A 26196-nucleotide genomic window follows, 5' to 3' on the forward strand; every position below is an offset into this window, starting at 1 on the left:
CACTGCTGAGGGGAGCAGCGGGTGCACCAGGAGAAGTGTGTTGCGCCAAGTGGGACCCTCGCCGGCGGCTGGGGATCGAACCGGCACTGCAGAGGCTGCGGGCAGCTTCGCAGCCCAGCGCTCAACCGCTGCACCACCAGGGGAGGCCCAGTTTTAAAATTCTTATTGAAGAAATTTCTTTATTGGTACTATTAGCTACTTAATTGTTCTTGAGGTGTTTGCCTAATGGTTGCCCATGTGAGTCACCTTCAGACAAATATTTAATTGCATTTTTTCTAGATGTGATGGACATCATCCAAAGAGGACAAAACAAGTTCTAAAAATCTAAAAATTTTTTTCCTGTTGCTTTTTTATTCCTTTGACATGAACAAAGCCCACAGAGGATGCTAACGCATACTCTCTTGGAGGTCATGCTTAGCTCTAACTTTTGAATTCTTTCAGAGAGATGATAGGTGGAAAGAAATGTCCACAACTATTTGCAAACTATTTCAGAAACTATTTCATAAAAACTTTGACGTGAAATAAATGTTTTATTATTCTTAGAGCTGACAGTTACTGGATCTAAATTAGTTTTATTTAAAACAATACTTTTATTAAAAAATTTTACATTAGGGCCTCCCCAGTGGCGCAGCAGTTGAGCGCTGGGTTGCGAGGCTGCCCGCAGCCTCTGCAGCACCGGTTCGATTCCCAGCTGCTCCCCAGCAACCGGAGGAGGGTCCCACATGGCGCGCAGACCTCTCCTGCCACGCCCGCTGCTCCCCTCAGCAGTGTGCCTTGGTCCTTCTGCCTGCTCTGCTCCCTGCTCTGACTCTGGTGAATTCTCTCACCCTCCCGCGCTTCTGACTGTACCCAGTGCTTGTATAAGTAAATAAACAAATCTTTAAAAAAAAATTTTTTTTACATTGTCTATTGTGCTCTTTATTTTAATGTTACTTTATAACAGGCTTTTTTTTCCTTTTAGAGATAAAAATTGGTACTGAAATATAGTAAAGTAGAAATATGTTTACTATGGGTCAACTTTATTTTCATCATTATTTTTAGGATATTCTGTTTGTTAGATGACTATGATGCTTGTGATGCATTGCATTCTAATATAAAGACTTGCTTGAATTTTTCTACATGAAGTTATGGATTACACAGTTTAGTTGTTTAATTTACTTTGACTATTGTTTTTGTGTTACAGTCAAAATGAATGTCTTTATTTCCTTTTTAAGAGTTCATCTCTTGTGAGACAGATTACTGACTGTACTTTTGTCAACTGGCAGTATAATTATTGAGGACACTGGCAATTTTTTTCAGATCTAAGAGAACTAGTCTCTCTCATTCACACAGAACTTTGAAATTGTAAGATTATCCTATTAATGCTCTATAGATAAATTAGCACTAGAAATCAATTTCTGTATATGCCTGGAACATTTTTATAGTATTTTGTATCATTATAAATTCTATAAATATTTTGTCATAAAGTAGCATTTTAAAACAAACAATACATTTGATTTGTATCTTCTAATTTACTGTTACATGTAGAATTTACTGCCAAGAGAAAATTATTCAAGTGACAGGAACAAAGGTTAAAGGATTCATTCAGCTGTATTGTCAGGAACACCTGAAAACCCAATGATTCTCCTACTGAAGCAGGGGCAGAGTGTTAATAGGATATTGGAATGTTGAATATGTGGCCTTGTGGTTTCACACAGGCAGCACAATTTCAACAGCCAGTAGTGGTTAGAGCTTGTTCTTTTTTTCATGCTCCTTGCTGAGAACTCAATAGCCATTGCAGTGGTATTTTTTGAGGACTGTGTTAGCAGGCCTTGTGGTTTTTGATGAGTCAAATAGCAGAAGGTAGAATACATTGTATAGGATAGCTGTAGCGTATTATTATCACATGCCTTAGTTTTTTATCCTCTATCTTTTTATCAGCATCTGTAGTCATTTAAAGCATTAATTCTGTAGATATAATAACATATAATGAATGCTGGCATGGATTTTATTTATAATATTAATGAAAGTACTTAACAGGAATTTTTCCAGAAACTCTTATTATAATCATAAGATTTCATTTTAATTAGCATAGAGGTTATTTATTTGTATGTGTGTGAGTTTTTCTAAAAGGAAGAATTCTTGAACTAAAATTAAACTAAGGCCCCTAGAGCAGACTGTTTGCACACCTCATCTCAGACTAGGTTCACACATACAAAGTTGAGAGGCTGATAATTATTCATGGCAGTGAATTGACATTTTTAAAAGCATTGATGTACCAAAGGCCCTTTAGGGTTTTGCTGATGTGAAGTTCTAGAAGTCACAAGAAAAATTTTGATGTGTATTACTAAGGAGAATTTGAGTCTTAAAATTATTTATGATTAAATATTATATTGGGTGATTTTTTTTCTAGGTTCAGAAACAAGTACGATAAATTGAGACCAGATGTATTTTATGATTTCCTTTTTGTTTTGTTCTAAAAATGCAGGGAAATTAAAAGTATATTCAAAAACAAACTTCAAGTATAAGTGGATTAAATAAACAATGTATATAAGTAGCTGCTTCTAGTGCTAATCCTTGTATTCTAGGAAATACTTCCCAGAGGGATTTGAAGTAGTTTATAATAAAAATCCCAAGTATAATGAACATAAGCCCTTAAAACAATGGTAAATTATACAAATTTGAAGTATTGATCAAATTGGTTAGTTCATTTCAGGGGAAAACAAAACTAAAAATCTTGCCAAAACTACAAATATGTACTTAAACCTGCAGAACTTTCAAATTTGATCTTCTGGAAGAACTTTTGTTCATCCTCTATGATCCAGTCCCCAACCCAAACAGAAAGAATTATTTTCTTTTCCTCTTACCTCCATAAGCCTCTTTAGAAAACTGCAATATCTGTTATTATTTATTTCCAGTTTTGCCATATTTAATTGATCAGAGTATCAGTCACATATGGCACATAGTAGGAAAATAATAGTGTTTTAATTAATGAATAAATAAAGCCAATATTTAAAGCTGATGTTTTTCAGTATTCATAGATAATTCTTAACTATATTCCACAACCATATTCCATATTTAGTTGTCAGATTAAATTTGCATCTAATTCATTATACATATTCCCTGGGATAAAAACTGCTTGAAAGTAAAAGTCAATGAGACAGTGAAGCCAAATTAACATTTCATCGTCAAGTTCAATTGTTGGTAATACTTGGCCTCAAGATCTTCCAGACCAAAGGCTCTTTTCAGTAGGTTAAGATTTCAGTGGGATTTTCTTTGAAGAATAAATTCAAAGCTGTTTCATGGAGAAAAACCAAGACTATCCCTCATGTAGTTTCTAAATCACTTAGTGAATGCACAGATAAAGTAACCCTCGATTATATAATAACTTTTAAAAAACCCTTATCTGTTAATTCTAACAATGGCGTCATCACCATGACTGTTTGGTGACTTTTTTTCCCCCTTTTTGATATCTATTACATTTTCTTCCTCACCTCCCTGGTAATTTTTTATTGCATTCTGGGCATTGAGGATATTATATTGTTTTGTTGTCTTAATTTAAAGAGTATTGAGTTTTATTCTGAAAGGTGGTTAGCTATAGGAGAATCAGGTTCATCCTGTTGAAGCTTATTTTTTTAGGCTTTTCAAGGGGCAGGTCTAAAGTAATACTTCTTTCACAGCTAGAGTAATACTCTTCATATCTGTATTTATTTATTTATTTATCTATTTTTTAAAGATTTTTATTTATTTTATTTATGCAAGCACTGGGTACAGTCAGAAGCGCGGGAGGGTGAGAGAATTCACCAGAGCCAGAGGGGAGAGCAGAGCAGGCAGACTGACGAAGTACACTGCTGAGGGGAGCAGTGGGCGGCAGGAGAGGTCTGCGCGCCATGTGGGACCCTCACCCGTGGGCGGGGATCCAACCAGCGCTGCAGAGGCTGCGGGCAGCTTCGCAACCCAGCACTCAACCGCTGAGCCACCAGGGAGGCCCTTTATCTGTATTTATTTTATTCGGACAGTGAACACAAGATTTCTGGGTCAGAGGCAGGCTGATTATTTACTTGTGGAACATCTTACTGGTTTCTGCTTCTGTTTCCCCCCCACAGGTCTATGTGATGAGAGCAGATTGGTACTTACATTTATGAAGTGGGTCATCTCTAGCACATGGACTCTGAATTATTAATTTTGGAGAGTATATAGGAACTGCTTGACAACTGCACCTTTTCCCCTGTAGAGACAAGGAAGGGTCATGGGATAGGGGGTTGGGGGTTGGGGGGAGAGAGAGAGAAAGAGAGAGAGAGAGAGAGAGAGAGAGAGAGAGAGAGAGAGAGAGAGAGAGAATTTTTAAACAAATGACTCCAGGCTTTATTAACCTTTGAATGTAAACACATAATCTGGGAAATAAATTTCTACATCATTCCAGAGGTTCCTGTTTATATAATCACTCTTTATAACCTAGGTACTTACATTCTGTGCTTAGAAAGCCCTGGTCATAAAAAAACATGAAAATCTTCACATTGTTTCCTGATAGAGAGCAGCTCTGCATTAAAGACAGAGCTTTTTCTGGGGGGCCTCAGCTGTATTTACTGGATGTTCAGTGAGATCTTTTCATTCTGGTTGAACTCCACCATGTGTCAGCTTCCTATGAGCTATAGGTAGGTACTCTTATCTCGCCGTCTCTTAATAGTTATATTTTGCTAGTCTTCCTGGAGTCTCACACTGTTGGCACATGCTAGTATTCAGCCACATACATAGGCCATCCCTTTGCAGATTTCTGCAATTTCTTCTCTACATAGTTTACTCCTCTCCATAATCTCTCTTTGCAAATTCCAGCCACAGTAACAGATCAAAATCTGACCTCAGTTTCATCTACCCAGTGAGACCTCTTTCTGTTGACTCCACTTCCCTTGATTTGCAAAGCCCCTCTAGGCAGAAAGTTAAAGATGAATGTGGCTTTCATGTGTTTCTCTTTTCCAAGGTTCACAGCCTGTGCTATCCAACACCCATTTCATATGTTTTTTTTCCAGTTTCATAGTTGTTTGCGTTGGGAGACTGAGTCTGATACTATCATAGACAGATTTTCAAATTGTCATGTTTATATTTCATTTTTTCCATCAATATGTCTGGTACATAAATCATATGAATTCTTTTTAAATCAACAATATAGTATTCATGTATCTAAGAACCAATGATTTAATTTAATCCTGAATTGGTATGCGCAGTTCCTATCAAAAGCTTTCCTGATATTTAAAATGAATGCTCAGAAATATTCACACAAATATCTTTTAGAGTCTTTAAACTCCACCTGACTAGAATGTTACGTGTCCAGAACACTCTGTGCTTTGTCTTTATTACTGTAGAAATGCCTTTGAAACAATGATTTCGTAATCTTTCTAATCTTTATTGTAGAGATTGAGGAAAGAATTAAACATCAGAACTCTGGCAAGTGAAAAATACTGCAGTTGAGCGCAGGTTTTTTTTATGGGTCAAAGTGAAAAGGGGACACTATAAATGAATGATTACATTATCAGGATACTTTTTCATATGTACCCCTCTGTGCCCCATCCCCAATTCTCTTCCTTTTCCCCACCCCCTACCTCAATTTTACAGTCATTTTTAGGGTTTGTTTTTGTTTATTTTTCTATTTTGTTTCTTTATATTCCACATATGCGCTACATTTTAAACCAGTATAATGATACAGATATCAGAAAAATGCAGTCCAAAATAGCAGAATGCATTTTAAATAGGTACCTACAATCAGGATTCCTAATACGTTTCTCCTGAATTAGACAATTCACTCACTCTGTCACTGCTGAGAAATTGGTAACTGACAGTCTTTGGGAGGAGTAGAGATGAAGAAAACACTCTCATTCTGGAGACTGGGCCTGAATAAATAAAATAAGAGAAACCAGGATTATTATGTATACACTTATCCTTTGGGGGTTTATCTTTTTAGGATTGTGTGTGGGAGAAGTGTGGATGTGGGTGTGTAAATAGGTTATTAGATTTTATTATTTGCTGTGTCCATATTTTACAAAGGGCTGAAACTTAACTTGGTTAGGAATTGCCTCACCTGTAAGGCTCTGGACCATAAAAAATCATTAGGCCATTAAAAATCTTTGTCATATGCAAGTGAAGGAGTTGGGATTCTCTATAAATAAGGAGTATGCTTCTGGATTCTTGCCTTATAGGCTTGAATCAGACTTGTTTATCCTGAGCATGTAAAAAGGTATCACAGTGACTTATTAATACATGCCAAGATATCTTAAAGGATAGTTCAAACTGTCAGCTAGCCTCTGGGAATTGTGTTTTGATAGCACTTAGTTCTTATGGCTTCAAAGAAAATTGACAATGTCAATTGTAGACCCTACGTCAGATACCATCATTTTTAGCTTAGGAATCTCCTGGGAAGCACCAAGTAAATTTGTAAACAAGATTAATATTTTTCTGCTAGTTCCTTTGATCTCATGTTTGGAACTTGCTGTTTTTTGTACTTTAGGAGTATTGGCTATGATTCGTGATGCCCATTTTTCATAGCAGCATGGGTTCAGCATCTAGGACTTTTTTTGGGATATCCAAAAGGATGGTAGTTAATAACTGATTCTTCACATCCTATAACCATTTCATCAAAATATTGTCTCCATATCTTACACCTAAAGAATTTTAATTTTTTCCTCATTTGGCTATTGAAGAACATTGATTATACATCTCTGTATGTACAACACCAAATAAGACATTGTGAAGAGTAACAGAAGACAAATACATGGTTTCTGTTTTCTATGAATGTGTAATCTAATGACAGAGAACAAAGACATGAGTGGCAGAAGCATAAAACAAACTGACCCTGCCCCTTGTAGAAAAATGTGCATTCTCAGATTCTGTTGATCAGCATAGCAGCTCTGGGGTAATGAACACTTCTTCTCTGATAACTAGTAGAAAGTTCTTAAATAATCTTAATGTGCAAAATTCTGATCTTGGACCTGCATTGTCAAAATTACAAGGGCACTTATCAGAAACTCAGGATCTCAAGTCCTACCCTAGATCTATCTACTGGATCAGTATCATCATTTTTTAAAGATCTCCAAGTGATTCATATGTGTATTATATATGATCTGGGAAGCTCTGCTGTAGGATATTCTGATTGCATTTATTTAGGTCAAGTGCATTGTCAGATCTAATCACTCTGGCCAGGGGCATATAGGGACACTGAATACTCAAGCCTGGGACATACATTCCCTATCCCTAAGGACAGTGGGGGTGGTAGGTAGTAGGGTCAATTTGTGGATTGGGTTTGCTACAGAAGTGTTTTGTTACCAGGGGAAGAGAAACTGAGTAGGAAGATGGAAAGAGATATCCAGTAAACTTATCTCTTTCTTTGTGTCTTTGCTCAAATTAATGTTAGTAAATACTCACTAGCCCCTTATTTTAGGTCATTCTATCTTGTGTGTGTGTGTGTGTGTGTGTGTGTGTGTGTGTGTGTACATACACACATCCTGTCCCTATCTCACTCAATTCACAGTGCCATCTGTCTACTTGACCTAGATAGCAGAGATTCTTGCTTCTTCTGCAGCATGGTTCTTCTGTCTCTTCTCAGAGAGTCATATTCCTCAAATACATATTAACAAGATAAGAATAAGCACACACATATGTGCCTAACTCTGACTTCACTTCCTTGCACTCTTGGTAGAGCAAGTATGCCTACTTATATCTTTCATTCTACCACTTAGGCATTAATCCTTGAAGTGAAGCCTTTTCTAACTATGAACTTTCTGTCCAGATACCCTTGTAACTACTGAAGGGAGTCTTTGCAGCCTTCAGGAATTATATATAACCTGTAGTGACTTTAGAACTTTTTACAGCGAAAGAGTTACAGTCCTTTACTATTATTGTATATTTCAATGCTCAGCTCTCCCCATAATTGTCATGCTGGCTTCTGTTGTCATTTTTTTAAAGATCTATTTATTTATGCATAAAAGAACTGGGGTACAGGCCAGAGGTGCGGGGGGTGAGAGGATTCACCAGAGACAGAGTGGGAAACAGAACAGGCAGACTGACCGAAATACACTGCTGAGGGGAGCAGCAGCAGACGAGTCAGGAGAGGTCTGCTGTGCCATGTGGGTAGCACCCTGGCAGACCGGGGATCGAACTTGTGCTGCAGTGGCTACAGATAGCTTCATAGGTTGCATATTATAACCCCTTGCAGCACCAGGGAGGCCTTCCTGTTGTCTTTTGATATGTCCTTGTCAGTTTTTGAGCTCTTCATTATTTTCTGACACAGTAATATATTCCAGGCTCACCTGTTGCAGTTCTGGCTCTGGAATTAGTCAAGAGTTCTAATTAGTTTTAGTGGAAAATGGTATTTAGAAACCAAGATTTGAATGCTAGGTGTACTTCTGGTTATTGGGGTGTATTGCTTCCAGGGCATCTCAATAGATAGAATTAGAACATGTACACAGTATGCATGTGCATGTCTGTGTATCATACGTTTTAATTCGTCTCTCTGTGCTTACTAAAAGTTATGCCTTCATACTGACCATTTTATCAATTCAATCCTGAAACTCACTTATGGTCTGATACCACAGAGCTTACTTTAGCCATCCACCACCACCCCCTTTCTACATTTATGATTACTTTCTCTGACATTGACTCCCCTTATGTATACTTGTTTGATCAATCTTTATATATAGAAAGTAGTTTCAAAATCACTAACCCATACTTCTGTCAGGAAAATAGCTACTAGTGACAATTCAGTATTTATTTACACTCTTTTGTTTTTAGCTTAAAAGTATATAATTAAAAACCATTCAAAAGTTGCTTGGGTTTATTCTCTACTATTTATAGTTTGATAATGTGATTCACTTCAACAGTAAAGTTTGTTTCTGTATTCTCCTCTCCCTACCCCCCATCTTGATAATTTGATATTTTTATTTTTTCAGTCTACATAATAAAAACATGGTTCCAAAACTTAAACCTCTACAAAAAAAGAATCTCATAACCTTTGTGATTATGGAAATACTCTGTGCCTGGGCTCTGTCCATTATGATAAGTTTATTAATCACATGTAGCTCTTTTAACTAAAATTAAACAAAATTAGCTTAATTAATTAGTTAAGTTAGACTTAGCTAATTAAGATATGATTGACTAAAATTAATTCCTCGGGTGAATTAGCTACATTTGAAGTCTTTAAGAACGACGTGTGTGAGGGCTACTATATAATAGGACAGCCCAGCTCTGTGGTTTTCCAGGTATATGTCATCTGCAAGTGAAGATAGTTTTACTATTTTTCTAATTCTTATATCTCTAATTTATTTCATGTATTTAATTGCATTGACTGCTATCATTAGTTAATATTGAATAGGAGTGGAAGAGTGGATACACTTGCCTTATTCCTCCAGTAAGCAGAAATGCTCAAATGTTTCCACAATACTTGGATGGCTGACTGGTTTTAGGACTGTGTTTTATTTCTCTTTTTATCATGTTGAGAAAGCTCATCAACTTCTGTAGTTTGAGTATTTTCTTAACAATCTGAGTGTTGAATTTTTTAAAGTGCCTTTTCAGTATCTGTTGAAATGTATATTTTTCCTCATATTTATTAATATTGTAGATTATATAACAAACTTGAACAAACTTCATTTCTTGATTAAAGAACACTTGGTCAAGGTGTATAATTTTCTTAATGTAGTGTTAAATTTCACTTCGTAATATCTTATTTAAGATTCTTATAGTAACGCATATGATATTGATCAGTCTTGTATAAAAAACCACTTTTTTATCAGGTTTAGGTGTCAATGTTATATTTATTTCAAAGAAAGAATTGATAATGTTTTCCTTAATTTTCAATCTCTGAAGCAATTTATGAATAATTGGTATTATCTTGTCTTTGAAGGTTTGGTAGAATTTACTTTTGAGTGTGTGTGTGTGTGTGTGTGTGTATGAGTTCAGAGAACTATTTTTGGTATCAAATTTCTGATTCTTTGCAGGCTGATTCTTTGTAGCATAAAAGCAGCCATAATCAATACATAAGTGAGTGGGAAGAGCTGTGTTCAAAAAAAACTTTATGGACACTAAAATTTGGATTTCATATAATTTTTACGTGTCATGACATTGCTTTTCCTTTGACTTTACTACTATTTAAAATCACAGATAATTATTAGCTTATGGGTTATACAAAAATATATTTGGCATGTGGGTTATAGTCTGCCAAGCCTTAGTATTTCTGAAACACTATTTTAGACATCTCCCCTCTGTAGAGCCCATAATTGTATCTTGCTTTGTTGGCTAAACTGAAAATCTATTTCTTTTAATAGCTTAGCCCATTCTTATTTATTCATATGACTGGATTCTTGAACTTTATCATATATTCTTGTAATTCTAATGTGTACTATGCTTTTATTTGCTATGTTTCTTTACTTGATGTGTTTTTTGTTTATTTTTTCTTGTTGAAATTTCTTTTGGTATTGGGGAAGTTTTGTATTTTTGCTTTTGTGATTACTTTGTACTTAATATCATTTAAATGTCCTTGACCCCTTGTTTTCTCATTTTATCCTTTATTGTCATTTTAAATGATGTACTTTACCTCTTTTGTATTGTCTACATAATAATTATGAGTTATTTTTACTTTACTCTTTTTTTCTCCCACTTCCATGTTTCAGCTGCGTTATTTCTGCTTTACTGCACATAAATCACATTATATAATGTATAGCATGTTCTTCTACCTAGATTCCTGCCTTTTAGTTTTACATCTGTAATTAATTATTGAATGTTCATCATCAGTGCTTTTACTCAAATTTCCTCAGTCATCTGTCAGTAGATGAAGCTCATTCAGTATATTCTTCAAGAAGGGCTCATGGGTATAATATATTGGATGTCTTGCAGACTTTTAAGTGTTTTAATAAGTTAATGCTTCCAGGGCAATTTCTCTAAATATAAATCTCTTGGTTCACTCATTCTTTCCTTGAGTTTTTTTAAGAAACAGTTTTACCCTTTCTTTTTTTATCTTGCAGTATAAATTGGGTTTATGATATCTGGTCCTAGTTAATTTTAGCAAGAGCCTCAATCCAGATACTTAGTTTATCATATCAAAATACAAACACCCTCACTATGTATTCTTTTCTTTAACTGTGCTTCATTCTTCAATACTTAATTATTAATATCATCTTATATTTCACTCTAGTTATTTTATGTTTGTCAAGTGTGTATATTTCAGTCCTATAAACACGCTTAAATTTTTCTGCTGCTGCATGTCATTTTAGCCTGCTAGACACATAATAACTTCAGTAAAATCCTTACTGATCAATAAAAAATAAATGGGTTTTTCATTAACATTATTTCAGGGTTTGTGGTATTTTATTGGTAGAGAAGTCAAAGCCCTTTTTTCTAAAGTACCTAATGTGTTTAATGTTTTTGGGGGGGAGGGGCGGGTAAGGGGAAAACATTCTAGCTGGAGAAATTTCACTGATATTTGAAAATTGCTGAGTATTTATGTGGTATACATGCATATGTGAGACATCTTTCTCTGTATCTTATTAAGTAAACATAAGATGGACTAAAATATTTTCCTTTTGAGGTGTGTTTTGGTCAGCAGGGACAAATGGTTCCTCTGTAGGTTCTTTACTAGATAGGAAGCAGATGTGGCAATTGGAGGAGACTAGTAGGGGAAGAACAGTGTATGAGTAATCTGGAAAAAGATTAAAGTCAAATTATGAGTTCAGTGTCAGCCTTTGGACTAAAATTTTTCCATTCCTAATACTCTGAAGAGACCAGTAACAGAGTATTCTTAAAAAGAGACTATACTTTTTAATTTTTTTTTAATTAAGGTAATATTCGTTTACAACACTGTATATAATTAGTGGTGTAGGGTCTCCCCCTTCAGGTGTTGTTAGAACACCACACCCACCACCAAGACACCCATATTCTTCTATCACAGTCCATTGTACTCCCTCTCCATGTTGTTCTCTCCCTTCTGCTCCTCTGGGAGCCTCCTGTAACTTACAGGCAGAATACAGAGAAAACAAAACAAAGCAAAACTAACAACAAACCCTAGAAATTTGGCTGTATAACTGAGAGAACATTAGTAAGCCAGTACTACTCTACTATGTTTAATGTTCTATTTCTAAATTTTATTGGTTTTTGTTCTTTTTTGAACAATTGGTTTTGATTTTCTTTTGTTAGATATGCAATAATCCTTTATTTCTCTGTACTTTGCTTTAAAAGTCTTGTTTCATTTGGTTAGAGAAAAATCTTTAAATCATAAGCACTTTGTCAATGTTAGTTTCTTATCTTATATTTCACTCTAGTTATTTTATATTAGTTTCTAGGAATGTCTGGCATGTTTATTGGTCAAGTGCCTTGCAGATGGAATGAAATTTTGTGAAAAATCTTCTGGATCAAACATGGGCATATATTACTTTGATGAAACAATTCAAAGCATAAAGACATTAGTCTGGTTGTCAATGCGAGTAGCCAATCTGGGAGTGGCCACCAGATAGTACCTGCTGAGGATTACAATAATTTTCCCATTCCTGGTGCCTCTTTTTGCTTGTGCTTGGAGTTACAGAGTAGACTAAATGGACATCTATTGGTCTTCTGTAGTGTTTTATAATGACTATATTTGCTGAGAAAGAGCATACTATTTTCTTTCATATCAGTAAACTGTTTTATATAGGAATTCAATGAAGATAGTTTAGTTTTGTATTTAATACTAACCATTTGGCACTTATTTGACTAATTCTACTCCCCAAAGGAATATTTGAGAGGTAGGGCTGGGAATAGCTACATTTATTTTAGTTTAAAAGTACAATTAGGAATAAGAAATAATAAATTTTCTACAGTCTAGCTTGTATGTAAATGTCAAATAACAAATTAGAATCTATCTATAGTGGTAGAAATCTATCTATAGACTATCTACAAAGGTAGAAATCAAATGTGAAAAATAATTGGGAAAACCTTAAATATATAGAGACTAAACAATATGCTGCTTAATAGCTGTTGGATTACAAGGAAATTAAAACAATGAAAATGAGGATACAAGTTACTGGAATCTATGGGATTAAGTGCAGTCTTAACAGGGAAGATAATTGCAAAACAGGCTTTTTAAAAGCAAGAAAAATCACAATTCAAAAAGATATTCTTAAAGACTCAAGACCTAAGGCAAGGGAAGTAAATGCAGAAATAAATAACTGGAATTATCTAAAACTTAAAATTTCACATACAGTGAAAGAAAATAAAAGTAGATTTAAAAGAAATCCTACTGACTGGGAGAAAATATTTATAAATTACGCAATTGACAGGGATTTACTACCAAGATATATAATAAACATATAAACTCAACAATAAAAGAACAAACAATCTGTTTAATCACTGGGCAGGTGATTCACAAAAGAGGATATCGACAGAGCCAACAGATAAATGAAAAAATGTTCATCTTTGCTTCTAATAAGGGAAATGCAGGTTAAAACCACAATGAGATATCCTCTCACACCCATAATAATGGCATATAGTAAAAAGACCTCCAGCAACAAGTGCAAGAGAGGACTCTGAGAAAAAAGAACCCTATCACACAGCGTTGAGAATGTAAACAGGTAAAGCCATTTTGCAAAGTGATCTGGATATACCTTTAAAAACTAAAAACGGAAGTACCATGTGTACTTCCATTCAGCAACCCCACTCCTGGGCATCTATCCAAAGAATGTGAACACATTGACTTGAAAGCCTACACTCTACAATCTTTATTGAAGCACTTCTTACAATAACTAGAACATGGGAACATCTTAAGGGCCCACTGATAGGGGGCTGGATCAAAAAGGATACGTTATATCCATACCAATAAATACTATTCAGTGATACAAACACAAAATCTTGCCATTTATAGCAAAATAGAAGCAATTGAGAGAATTAATGTGTAGTAAAGCAAGTCAGAAAGACAAATAGAGGACATTTATAGTGTGGGTGATTTAACAAAATAATTATAAAAACTAGTGGACATTGATAAGTGAAGTGAAGTTTCTGAGCTAAGAGGATGGGGAAGAGAGAAAGGGTCAAGAGAGAAAGGTGGGATATAAGGCTTGGCTATGGGAGACCAAATAAAGCAATAAGGACCCACTGTATATCCACTGGAACTGTTAAAATGAAAAAGAAGCTTGACAAATACTAAATGCTGATCAGAATGTGAAGTTGATAGGAATGCAAGATGGTACAGCTAATTTGGAAGACAGTTTGGCATTTCCTTATAAAGCTAAACATAGTTTTGCTGTATGAGCCAACAATTACTTGTTTTCCCAGTTGAGTTGAAAACTTATGTCCAAACAAAAATCAGATGAATATTGATAGCAGCCTTATTCATAAATACCGAAAACTGGAAGTAGCCAAAATATTCTGAGTAGGTGGATAGTTAAACAAACTGTAGTGATCCATACAATGGAATATTACTCATTGATAAAAAAAAAAAAAGGAGCTATGGGACCACAAAAAGATATGGATGAAGCTTAAATGCATGTTGTTAGGTGAAAATAGTCTGAAAGGGCTACCTACTATAAGATTCTGACTATATCACGTCTGAAAAAGCCAAAACTATAGAGACAATAAAAAGATTAATGGTTGCCAGAGATTTGGTATGAGGGTGGAGGGTCAAACAGGAGAATTTTTTTCGGGTTATGAAACTATTTTGTAGTATACTTTGATGGTTGATATATGACACTATGCATTTGTCAAAACCAATTAAACTTCATAGCACAAAGAGTGAACTTAATATATACAAATTAAAAAAAATAAGAGGTTGGAGGATCCCAGGAAAGCATGCAGACTGTGACAACATAATTTAACAGTATTTCAATTCTATGTAACAGCCACCCTAGAGAATAGGGGGTGGGTGAAGTGCTGACCTAAATAACTTTAAAAGTGAGTCTATAAGACTGAATGCAGGGCCTCCCTAGTGGCACAGCGGTTGAGCGCTGAGCTGCGAAGCTGCCCGAAGCCTCCGGGGCGCAGGTTCCATCCCCTGCTGCTCACCGGTCACCGGAGGAGGGTCCTGCATGGACCTCTCCTGCCGTCCGCTGCTCCCCTCAGCAGTGTACTTCGGTCCTTCTGCCTGCTCTGCTCCCCACTCTTGCTCTGGTGAATTCTCTCACCCTCCCGTGCTTCTGACTGTACCCAGTGCTTGTATAAATAAATAAATAAATCTTTAAAAAAAAAAAGAAAAAGAAAAATGGTCAGAAAATATTAAAAAAAAAAAAAGACTGAATGCAAAAGGAATTACATGTAAATATTGTACTTTAGTTGATAAAGTTGTTTCCCGTAGGGGTACAGGTTGAAAAGTCTGATACCACTATAAATGTAGTCTGTAATTGAACCACTTCAGTAAATGAATGAGTGGTGATGGAAGCCATATTTCTCCTTGTTAGAGCAGGAATTTACAGATAAGTAAGGGAAGGAGTCTATAGTACTCATTTAGGTAGTTAAAGTCAGACTTTGCAAAATGCTTCACATTTAGTTTATTATACACACAGATGGTTACAAAGAGATACACGTATACACATAAATTAGTATCACACATACATTTCCTTGCTCTGTCAGCAGAGGATTTAGAAGAATGATACCCCAGTAGCAAAGTCCAGTAGCTGGACTGATATAAGAAAATAAATGGGAGGATAAAACATTCCTAGGAAGAGGATTTTCAAATAATTTATGTAGATACTCTGCCCCCAAACAGGAAAAGCTGAACTTCCCACTCCCTAAGTTTGAGCTGCACATAATAACTTGCTTCCAATGCAGTACGGAGAGTAAGAGAAGAATAACTTTACATTGGAGAAATCTGAAGTAGATTTCTCTCGCTCAGCCAGGTGATCATGAGGTCTGCATTAACAATGACAAGTCTTGTTTACCGATTATACCTTGACTTGTCTAATCTTGAGAAAAGTACCAAGCAAATTCCAACAGAGGGACATCCTGCAAAATAATTTACAAATGCTCCTCAAAAATGTCAAGGTTATCAAAAACAGGAAAAGTCTTCTTAGACTTTGCCATAGGTAAAGTATAGAAGTTGCCCTAGGTAAGAGGTACCTAAGGAGACATGACAACTAAATGTAATACGCTATTCTGGATGGGGTCCTGGAACAGAAAAATGACATTAGGTAATAACTAAAGAAATCTGCATAAAATAGGAACTTGAGTTAGTAAGAATGTAGAGACATTAGCTCATTAATTATAATAAATATTCTATATGAACAAATATGTTACTAATAAGGAAATATAAGGATTCGGTACTCAATTTTTTTTGGTAAATCTAAAACTGTTCTGAAAAGAATTATGTCTATTAAACAAATGAAAGCACCAATTGAAGGTGTCATAAATAATCTAGTGGTTTTTGTCTCTCCTGCAGTTTTGAAAGTGTTTGCTGCCTTGCTGACTCTACTTCTCTCTCAGATATCACTTTTGATGGCAATCCAATAGCTCAAGAGTCATGGTACAAACACACCATCCTTCAGAATATGATGCAGCTGCGCCAACTAGATATGAAGAGAATCACGGTGAGAACACTTCTAAAGTGTTTACATATTGTTTTCCTTGGTATGGATTAGAAAATTGGGGTGTATATTCTTTGCTTGATGTGCTTGTTAATTTTAATGAACTATGTATTATCATGGCTATATATTTCTTAATTATGGATTTTTAACCACTTGCCCGCTCTTCCCAATTCTATTGAGTAGAGCTTTTAAATTCAGTCTTCTAGCTAATCATCATGATTGGTTTACATTCTTGCTTAATATGCAACTAATAGTTTAATTTGGAATGGTTGAATAAGAATTTTGTGGATAAGTTACAGAGTTCAGTGGTTAATAGTGTGGGTGCTGGGACAAGACTGCTTGAATCTGAATCCTAGCTCACCCATTTTATCTTTGACAGTTTATTTAACCTTCATATACCTTATATTCTTCAAAGTAAAATGAAGATAATAATTATATTATGTCATAGGGTGGCTATAAAGATAAAATAAACCTCAGCGTAGTGTGAAGTTTCTAGAAAGCTCCATATGGAGCTGCTGTTGTTATTGATGCAGTTCCACTCAAGGTAGCCATTTATTCATTCTGTCTCCATGCTAGATATTTTCTACATTTAGATGTTTTGATATAGCTTCTGATCTAAATGAAATAAAATACACATGTATTCTGGTGTACAGTGCACATTAGAATATTATTGGCTCCAAGAAGTTCTGTAATAAGGAAATCTGCCCTAATTTGTTTTATTGCATTCTAAATTTATTTAAATTTTTTTCTTTGAAAATACCTATTCATAATCTCAGTTTGACAATCTCTGACCTAGAAAAATATCTACTGTTTTCTCATATCTATACTGGTAATTTTAATGTGGATTTTGATGGAATTGACCCATTGATGTGGAATTGACCCACTGCAACTGAATTGCAGCAACATGTGTACAAAATCGACCTCAGCTATGTCATGGATATTTGAGGTGGTTTACTGATAGCAGCAATTATTGATGAATTCATGAATACCAGGGATCTTCTAGGACTCTTCCCTCTCTTTGTTCTAGCATAGTAATATAGATCTTTGTTCTCTCAGTTCAGCTCTATACTGACAATACTGTTTCATATCTTTATCTTTTTTAACTAAGAATCTTTGGTATTTCTAATTGCTCTCCCTGATGAGGTTGAGATTAGTGAAATAGGAAATGAAGCTAATCCACCTATATAAATTAGTACTTCATTACATATTATCCTTCTCATAGTGAGTTTCTGTTCAGTCTTATCTATCTAGCTAATTATATATATATATATATATATATTCCTTAAGGGTAGAAGTAATTTTCTTCCTTGCCTGACACATACAGATGTTCTGTTCAGATATTCTGTACATGTTTATTTCCTTGCCTCTATTTCACACAATGCTGAGATTGTAGTATTCCATAAAGATTTGTAGAGTGAGTAAATTTTACCTACTTCCATGCCTAAAAAAAGGAGAATAATAATGTGTATAATCATTATCTTGTGCATTCCATGGGAAGTGTTTGCCTGGTAGGGAAAAGAAGGAAGATCATGAGGGATGGGACAGTATCAAAGTTATAGGAAAATTTTAAGTACAGTATGAAATTTCACAATACTCTAAGATTTTATTCTTTGTTTTATCATTATAACCACCCCATGACTTAATATAATTATTATCTTCTTTTTACTTTGAAGAAAATCAGGTATATGTAGGTTAAATAAATTGTCAAAAGTTATATGGCTAGAAAATGGGCGCGCTAGGATCAAATTCAAGCAGTCTGGTTCTAGCACCCACACTGCTATTTTCCTTAAATCATTTGAGAGTAGGCTGCTTACTTGATTTCCCAACAACCTAAACACATTAATGTGTATTTCCTACAAGCAAAGACATTCTCCTATATAAATATAACATACAAAATCAGGATATAAACATTGAAAATTACTAGTGTCTAATTTTCATTCCACATTCAAATCTCACCAATTATATCAATAATGTTATTTAGAGCAAAATGATCCAGTTTGGAATTATACATTGCAAGTAAATGTATTTTGCTGTCATATCTTTGTTGTCACCATTTTTCATTATCATTTCCTTTCCCTGACTTTCAGGACTTTGACATTTATTTTGTAGAATGACCCTCAATTCAGATTTTAAAAATATATTTTCAAATGATTAACTTGTAGCTAGAGATCTTTGGCAGAAATATCACAGAAGTGATTTTGCATTCTCCTTGCATCCTATCAAGTGATGTACAATTTATATTTTTCCCTTTGTTGATGATTTTCACTTTAATTAAGATGGCATCTGTCAGGCTTCTCCTTTTAAAGTTAATCTCTTTCTCAAGATATTCTTTTCCTGTTGTGATCCCATTCCTGATACACATTTGAATTTATTCATATCAGAGTACACTCATGGTATTTACTCTCATTTTTTGTTTATAACTTTTCAGTAACTTTGGTAAAGAAGTAATATACTGTAATAGCATTGGCAAACAATAGTCCTTGAGCTGATATTTTTGTGAAGTTGTTTTGGAACACAGTCATGTCCCTTTATATATATGATATATGTCAGCTTTGATGCTACAGTGGCAGAACTGAGTAGTTGCTAGAGAAGTTATATGACCTGCCTTCAAGAATAAAATATGTCACTATCTGGGTAGAAAAGTTTTCTCACACCTGTTCTATAACTATTTTTTTACTTTAAAAATAATTTTTAATAAAAATTATAAGTAAATTTTTAATTTACCATGTAAACATTCTAGCTAGAGTAAATTACACAAATACTAATGAACTTCTATGCACAAGGGCTGTTGCTCTCAAGCTGTATGCCAAGGATGCTGAAATGAACTGACAGGGGCACTGTAGAATATTTTTAATTTTCAAGAGAAATATTTGATATCTGTGAGATCTGAGAAAACTACTAGCTTAATGTAATTTGCCATTTCAACATTAGGTCACATTGCATTGCTCCCTATGACATCATGTCTTTACAAAGCTCATCTTTCAGTAGTCCTTATGATAAAAAAACAAATAGTATGCCAAAATCAATGTGGAACAGGATATAAGGGTGACAGGTCCAGGTTCTGGTTCTATGAACATTTTTCTAAGGCACCCTTAGGTACGCTGAATTGAAAAGTCTCTTTGCTGGGGTCTATATGAGACGGTAGAGATACTAAGATCTGAGTCATATATTCATGCCTTCAGGTTACTCACAGTCTAGATAGAGGCAGACATAGGTATAATGCAAAATGGTAAGCTGGTTAGATAAGAAGATAAATCACCAGATACATTTACGTGCACATACATGGCACAGTGTTTTTGAGGAACAAGACACTTCTGTGTCTACTGAACAAATAGGAGAAATTTCAAAGGAGAAAATAACTGACTTGAGTCTTAAGGAGTGGCAAAGAAAGAGGAGGTTGTGTCTGTGGAGAATGTTCTAGGGAGAGAGATGGCATCCAAAATATAAAGGAGTGCTGAAAGAATACAGCAACTGATAGTTCATGTCTGAGTAATGAATATACATGATGGGGGGTTGGCGGAGAGCAGAATCAATGAATGTCTTACAAGCAAGGACATTTTATGAGGAACATTTTAAGTCATAATAAAGAGTTTAGATTTTTGTCTTGGACTTAATAAGAAGCCCTTGAAGAGTTTGAGGTAGTTCAGTTGGACTTAGGTATTAAAAAGATTGTCTATCTGGTTAGCAGCCCAGAGGATGAATTGGGGTGTACATGATGAGTTTTATGAACACCAGAGTGATTAGTCAGGCCAAGGAAGCTTGGGATCCTATCTCAATTCCTATTTTGCTTTTGTTATCTCTGTTGAGAAGAGTAACTTTTAGCTTATAAGAGTAGAAATAGATATCATTAATAATGAAGCCTGAAATGGGTGAACAGAAAAGTTTGAATCCAGATCCTCGCCTAGAGCAGGGGCCAGCATACTTTATCTTTACTGTGAAGGACTTGACAGTAAGAGTTTTTACGCTTTGGGGGCTATACAAACCCTTTTGAAAACTACTTGAAAGCAGGTTTGGACAATACATAAATGTTTGAGCATGACTCTTCCAATAAAACTTTATTTATAAGAGCCTTTGGCTGACTTGATTTGGCCTGTGGACTGGAGTTTGCCAATCTTTGATCTAGAGCACTGAGTAAAGATAAAAATTTGCTAATCCATATAGAAAGTTATAGCTGAGAAGCAGCATAGGTATAATAGAGTAGCTGAAAGGTAGGTAGGATGGCCTAATCTGTCTTTTTATCACAGAAGGGAAGAATATAAAGTCCATAAATTATAACAGTAAACTTTAAGACATGAAAGAAAACTAAAGTGGATTAAAGAATGACTGTGTGAGTACTTAAGGAATTCATCACTAGGAGGCAGCATTAGTTCACTAAAACAATTCATGCCAGGCAAAATTAGATTTCTGTTTTGGATATTATAGATTCGCTTCAAGGAATGTGTAGATAATGTAGATAACAGAGTATTTTTTATAGTGAGTCAGTTGTATGACAACACGGTTAACTGGAATTGTGATTCCAGTATACCTATAGAATATGAAGTAATGTATTAATGCCAGCTTGGAGAAAAATCTGTACTGGCATGCCATGAGGTTTTATCTGTGGGCCAATTCTGTTTAACTTTTTGATTTAATGAATAGCAGACAGTATTTTTCTGTTATTCTGATAAAATATGTGAGTGACAGAAGCTGGAGAGGTTAGAGATCCTGATATATTGGTCAGTCAAATCAGAATCCAAAAATAGTCATAACTAACTATAGCCTGTGGGACCAAATCCATCGTGCAACTTGTTTTTGTACAACTCTAAGACTAAGAATGTTTTTTATGCTTTTAAAGCTTTGAATAAAAAGAAAGAAAAACAAGAATATGCAATAGAAATTTTATATGGCTCATAAAACTAAAATATTTACTATTTGGCCCTATATAGAAAAGGTTTGCTGACATTTAATCTGGAAAAATAAGCAGAATTTAGTAAGATAAAAAAATTGATAAATTAAAATCCTGGACTTTACTCTGTAACAACAAACAATTCTTAGCACAAGTGTGAGGTTATGGGAGATGAGCTAAGCAGCATGTGTGAAGACTTGTATTGGAATTTATATATTCAAACTAAGTAAATTGTGAGATGTGATTCCTAGAAGTTAATATAGTTTAAAACTATTGAAATAAAGAATTCAAAAAAATGGAGCTAATCATTCCCATTTTTTTTTCTTTAATGATCAGATTATTACTGAACTATTAGTTTTGCAGGGGTGGTGACAAATTTGAAATATTTCCAGAGAACCTAGCATAATTCACTCACAAAGGAGAAGACACAAGTAAGATAATACAATATTTGAATACTTTCACAAGGGTCCAAAAAGAGAGATAATAGACACATTTGAGTATCTAGAACCAGGATCATTGTATAGAATATTACAGGGAGGCAGGATTTCTCTATTTATTTTTAAGGCAGTATTTTATGAATGCAGGCATTATTCTTACAATTCCAAATGGATAGGGTCTAAGTTCTCACCTCAAACTCACACTTAGTTGGCTTAAGTAAACTTGTTGGAATTCATATTAATCAGCTCAAATTTGCTTTCAAAGCATGGGGTAGCCTATTTCTGACAGAAGTGTGTTGTCTATGGTGGTAGCCATTACTAATGCTCACCAATATGTTCTGGTTTTCCTCTTCTTTTTGACATGTGGGAAGATGGTATTTCTCTTCCTGTTGTGGGCAGATGATATTTCCTTTCCCCCTAAAGTTAAATGTGGTCATGCAACTTGCTTTTGTCAGTGAAATGTCAGCAGAAATAATGAATATAATCAATCTCCATGCAGAAATATTTAAATGTCAGTGTGTGATTCTCCATGCTCTTCTCCCATGTAGTGGTCATTGTGGAAGTACATGTTGAACTGAAGAAGGCATCAGATCACACACCCAGGAGTACTTAGCCACCACAGCGACAGCAGTTGCAGTGTTCGTTCCTTGATCGAGAAATAAACTTTTCCTTTTTATTTTTTTTTTTTAGAAAAAACTTTTCCTATGAACCACTATATGTTTTGCAGTTGTTATGGCAGTATAATCTAGCTTATTTTAATTTTTTTCACCTCCTAGTATTGTAACAGCAAATACCCCTGGGCCAGTAAACATAACTTCTAATCTCCACTCTGACATTAACTGTGGCCATGGAAAAATCAGTTTTTCTCTATTAAACAAAAAGATTGTTTGAATGAAAAACATAGACCATTTCATCTAGACAAGAACTCTGTGATTCTAAAGTCTTTCAATATTTGATTTAGTCAAGTAAAACTACATCTTTCATAACTAACAGAAGTATGTTTAAAAAACCCATATTGCCATATATTTTTTAATTCTACATAATAAATTGTTCCCTATATTAGGATTACTGTTAGTTATTTGGGAGAAAAATTTCTGATAATATATATGCATTGATTAGAATCTAAGGTTATTAAATCACTGCTTCTTAATTATCAGTACTATGTCTTAATGACACAGTGAAGTAAGGAAAAAAGTAAATTGTTTTTCTTGGTCCTGGATAGATCCCAGAAATTAGATTACATCATGAAGATGCTAGAGTTTTGCAGCACTTTTTTTCCATCTTACCAGTGGGTTTATGGCTTATGTTTACAATTAGAGGTTTATTTTATTTAGTTACACTATATTTATTAGGGCTGAAATATAGTCACTAGATGTATGAATTTCTTAAAACACTCAATATTTGAATTGATTTGGTATATATCCAGTTTTCCTAAGTTTAGTTTTCCTTTTAAAGTCCTACTGCCTTTAATAGAAGTTCAAATTCTTTTTAAAAAATCTGATGAAATCATCTTTTAAGTATGTGTAGTACGTGATCTATACAGTTTTCAGTACTATTTGAAATTGGCTCTCTGAATAACCAATCTGTTTCTAGTTCAGATTTCATAGACAAGTCGACAATTAAACATCAATTTATTTCACTCTTTTGAAAAAGCTTGTTCTGAAGTAGATTGTACTCAATAGGTATCAAAGCAATGAATACTGAACCAAAGAGTTTAATTATTAATTCTGGTATTTTATGAAGCTGGGAATCAGGGTTCTGAATTTTCGTTTAGTTTATTTCTCTTGACTACCTTTCTTTAGTCTCTAAACATTGTGAATGACTATCTTCCATATTGTAAAATACACTTTAGGGCCTTCCTGGTGGCGCAAGGGGTTAAGTACCGCACTATGAAGTGGTCTGAGGCCTCTGCAGCACGAGTTCGATCCCCAGCCTGCCAGGGAGCAATCCACATAGTGAAGCAGACCTCTTCTGTCCGCTGCTCCCCTCAGCAGTATGTTTCAGTCAATCTGACTGTTCTGTTCCCCACTCTGTCTCTGGTGGATCCTCTCACCCCCCACACCTCTGGCCTGTATCCCAGCTCTTATATGCATAAATAAATAAATCTTTAAAAAAAAAATACAATTTAAACCTACCAAAAAAATCACATTAAACTTCCATTCCTTTTAAATCAACTAAGTTATATGGCGTATTACTATTTAATTTTAACCTCTCTGAGGAGAGAGGTTTCCGTCTCTAAAATCAGAAAAATAAATTTAAGTAGTCTTATTTAAAAAATACTACCAATTCCATTTCTCGCAAGACATATCTTTCATCCTGATCCTGACTTTGTCACCTTGGATAAATTACTAAACTTCTCAGAGCATTAACTTCCTCATTTCTAAAATTAGAGAGTTTTGGCAGTATGCATTTCTATTTCCCTTTTAACTCTGTGATAGTTTCTCTTTGTGCATTTAAGAAAATAGCTCTTAAGCTTGATCTCTTTTGTGTGTTCAGAACCATTGTTAATGTACCACAGCCTAGAATATATTTTCATAGTTTCTTTAACCCTCCCTGATTCTAATATAACATAGGTACTAATCAGGATACAGTTAAGCTTTTGTTTAAGATTTTGCTGTGGTGACAACTTTTCTAACCTCAGTGGATTAAAGCAGCTAAGTTTATTTCATGTTTCTGTCTGCCCATAGAATATGACCTAGATACTTTATTTGTTCTACATTATCATCATTCCAAGACTCAGGCATTCAGATTAACCCACTCTCTGCAATTTTGCAAATTCTGTATCAGAAATGAGCGAGAAAGAGTAACTATCATGTATTACCTTTGAAAGCTTCTACCCAGAAGTAAACACATATCACTTTTGTCCACATGGTATTGTCCCCAAAGCAAGTCACATCATCACTTTAACTTCAAGGGAGCACTAAGTGCTATCTCACGTTGTGGCCTGAATAAGGGAAGACACAGAAACATTTGGGGAGCAATTCTTATGATGATCCATCATGTTTTAAATCAAATGTTTACTTCTGGTCAGAGTAATTTCTGGAGTGCCAATTAGTATTACATTTGTGTAAGGTAAGCAAAATGTAGAAAAATGTCTCTATTTGATTTAGCAGTTCAAGTTTTAGAAAATTATTGATTATATAAAGATGTTTAATAATTGTTTCATTAAATATATATGTGCTGGAAGCTGACATGGTCCCTACCTTAATGGACCTGTTTGGGGCAGAACAGGGGAAAATAGTGACGGAAAAAATTAAAATTGAAACCGGTTAAATGCCTTGATGCAGCAAGTGTAGGATCCTATGAAAGCATAGAGGAAAAGTCTTCTAACACATTTTCCAATTAACTGGTTCTCTTTTCAGCTGTGTAAAATCTTTTGTTTAAGCCCCCTCATTGCATTTTTAATTTGTTTTTATATTTTTTTATTTTTAAAGAGTACTTCAAATCTGCTAAATTACATTATAAAGCTTCCTATCTCTAAAGATATTTTCAAACTTGTCTTTTAGGAAGAATTGTTTTCTCAAATTGTGACATCATTTTGAAAGCCTATGAATCTTTTGATAAAATTGAAAGTTCTGTGGTTATAATTTACTCTATTAAAACATGGCAGTCTTCAAGGGGGAAATGATCCAGATTATGTAAACAGATTGCAACTTTAAGAAATTTGTTCATAGTGAATATTTTAAGGTGAGATAGAAATGAAAAGATTTAAGTTAAGAAGAGGAAAATAAAGAACAACATGCTAACTTTTTTTTCTTTAACAGCCTATTGTCTTTTAGCATGTAGTATGCATCTTACAAAGAAAAGCAGGCTTCTGAAATCAAAGATACTTAGCTTAGAAAGGCTAACTACTTAATACTTTTTTAAAATTCCTTTCAGGAAGAAGAAAGGCGTATGGCATCTCTTGTAGCCAAAAAAGAGGAAGAGAAAAAGCGGGAAAGTCATAAACAGTCTTTGCTTAAGGTATTTTCACTTATGTCTACATGTATGTGTGTGCAGTCACGCCAACTGAAGCTAGTTAGCTTGTCATACAAAAAAATGCTTTCCAAGCTTTGCGAATTTTTCATTCCTATCAGTATGATGATTTTTATAAATGAAACAATGCTAAAACATATATTACTACCTATAAAGAAACCTGTACTTCTAAAATACAGTATAATGTATATTATAAAATACATACAAAAGGAAAGAATGTTAAAAGATACAGTAAATATAACTAACCTTATGAAAAAAACTTTTTTGAAAATTTTAGTTTTTTTCTATGCCAGTGCATTGTGTATTTAATGGCCTGTGCAGTCCATTTTGGAAATTACTATAATAGACTGTCAGCTTTACTGATACAGTTTAGTGCCCTCTGCTGCATGTTTTCTTTTTC

General features: G+C 34.5%; 1 protein-coding gene across 6 annotated transcripts in view; it reads left to right on the plus strand.

The window, feature by feature from the left end:
* Nucleotides 1–26196, plus strand: part of LRRC49 (leucine rich repeat containing 49) — a 112568-nt gene that overhangs the window by 51523 nt on the left and 34849 nt on the right. For all 6 annotated transcript variants that reach the window (XM_054688535.1, XM_037502842.2, XM_037502843.2 and 3 more), the window contains 2 exons: nt 16355–16502; nt 25701–25784. In XM_054688535.1, the coding sequence (XP_054544510.1) occupies nt 16355–16502; nt 25701–25784 (232 nt within the window). The remainder of the gene's footprint in view (nt 1–16354; nt 16503–25700; nt 25785–26196) is intronic.

Source organism: Talpa occidentalis, unplaced genomic scaffold (genome assembly GCF_014898055.3).
Source record: "Talpa occidentalis isolate TD23 unplaced genomic scaffold, MPIMG_talOcc4v2.1 talOcc4.11, whole genome shotgun sequence".
In the NCBI taxonomy this organism is placed as follows: domain Eukaryota; kingdom Metazoa; phylum Chordata; class Mammalia; order Eulipotyphla; family Talpidae; genus Talpa; species Talpa occidentalis.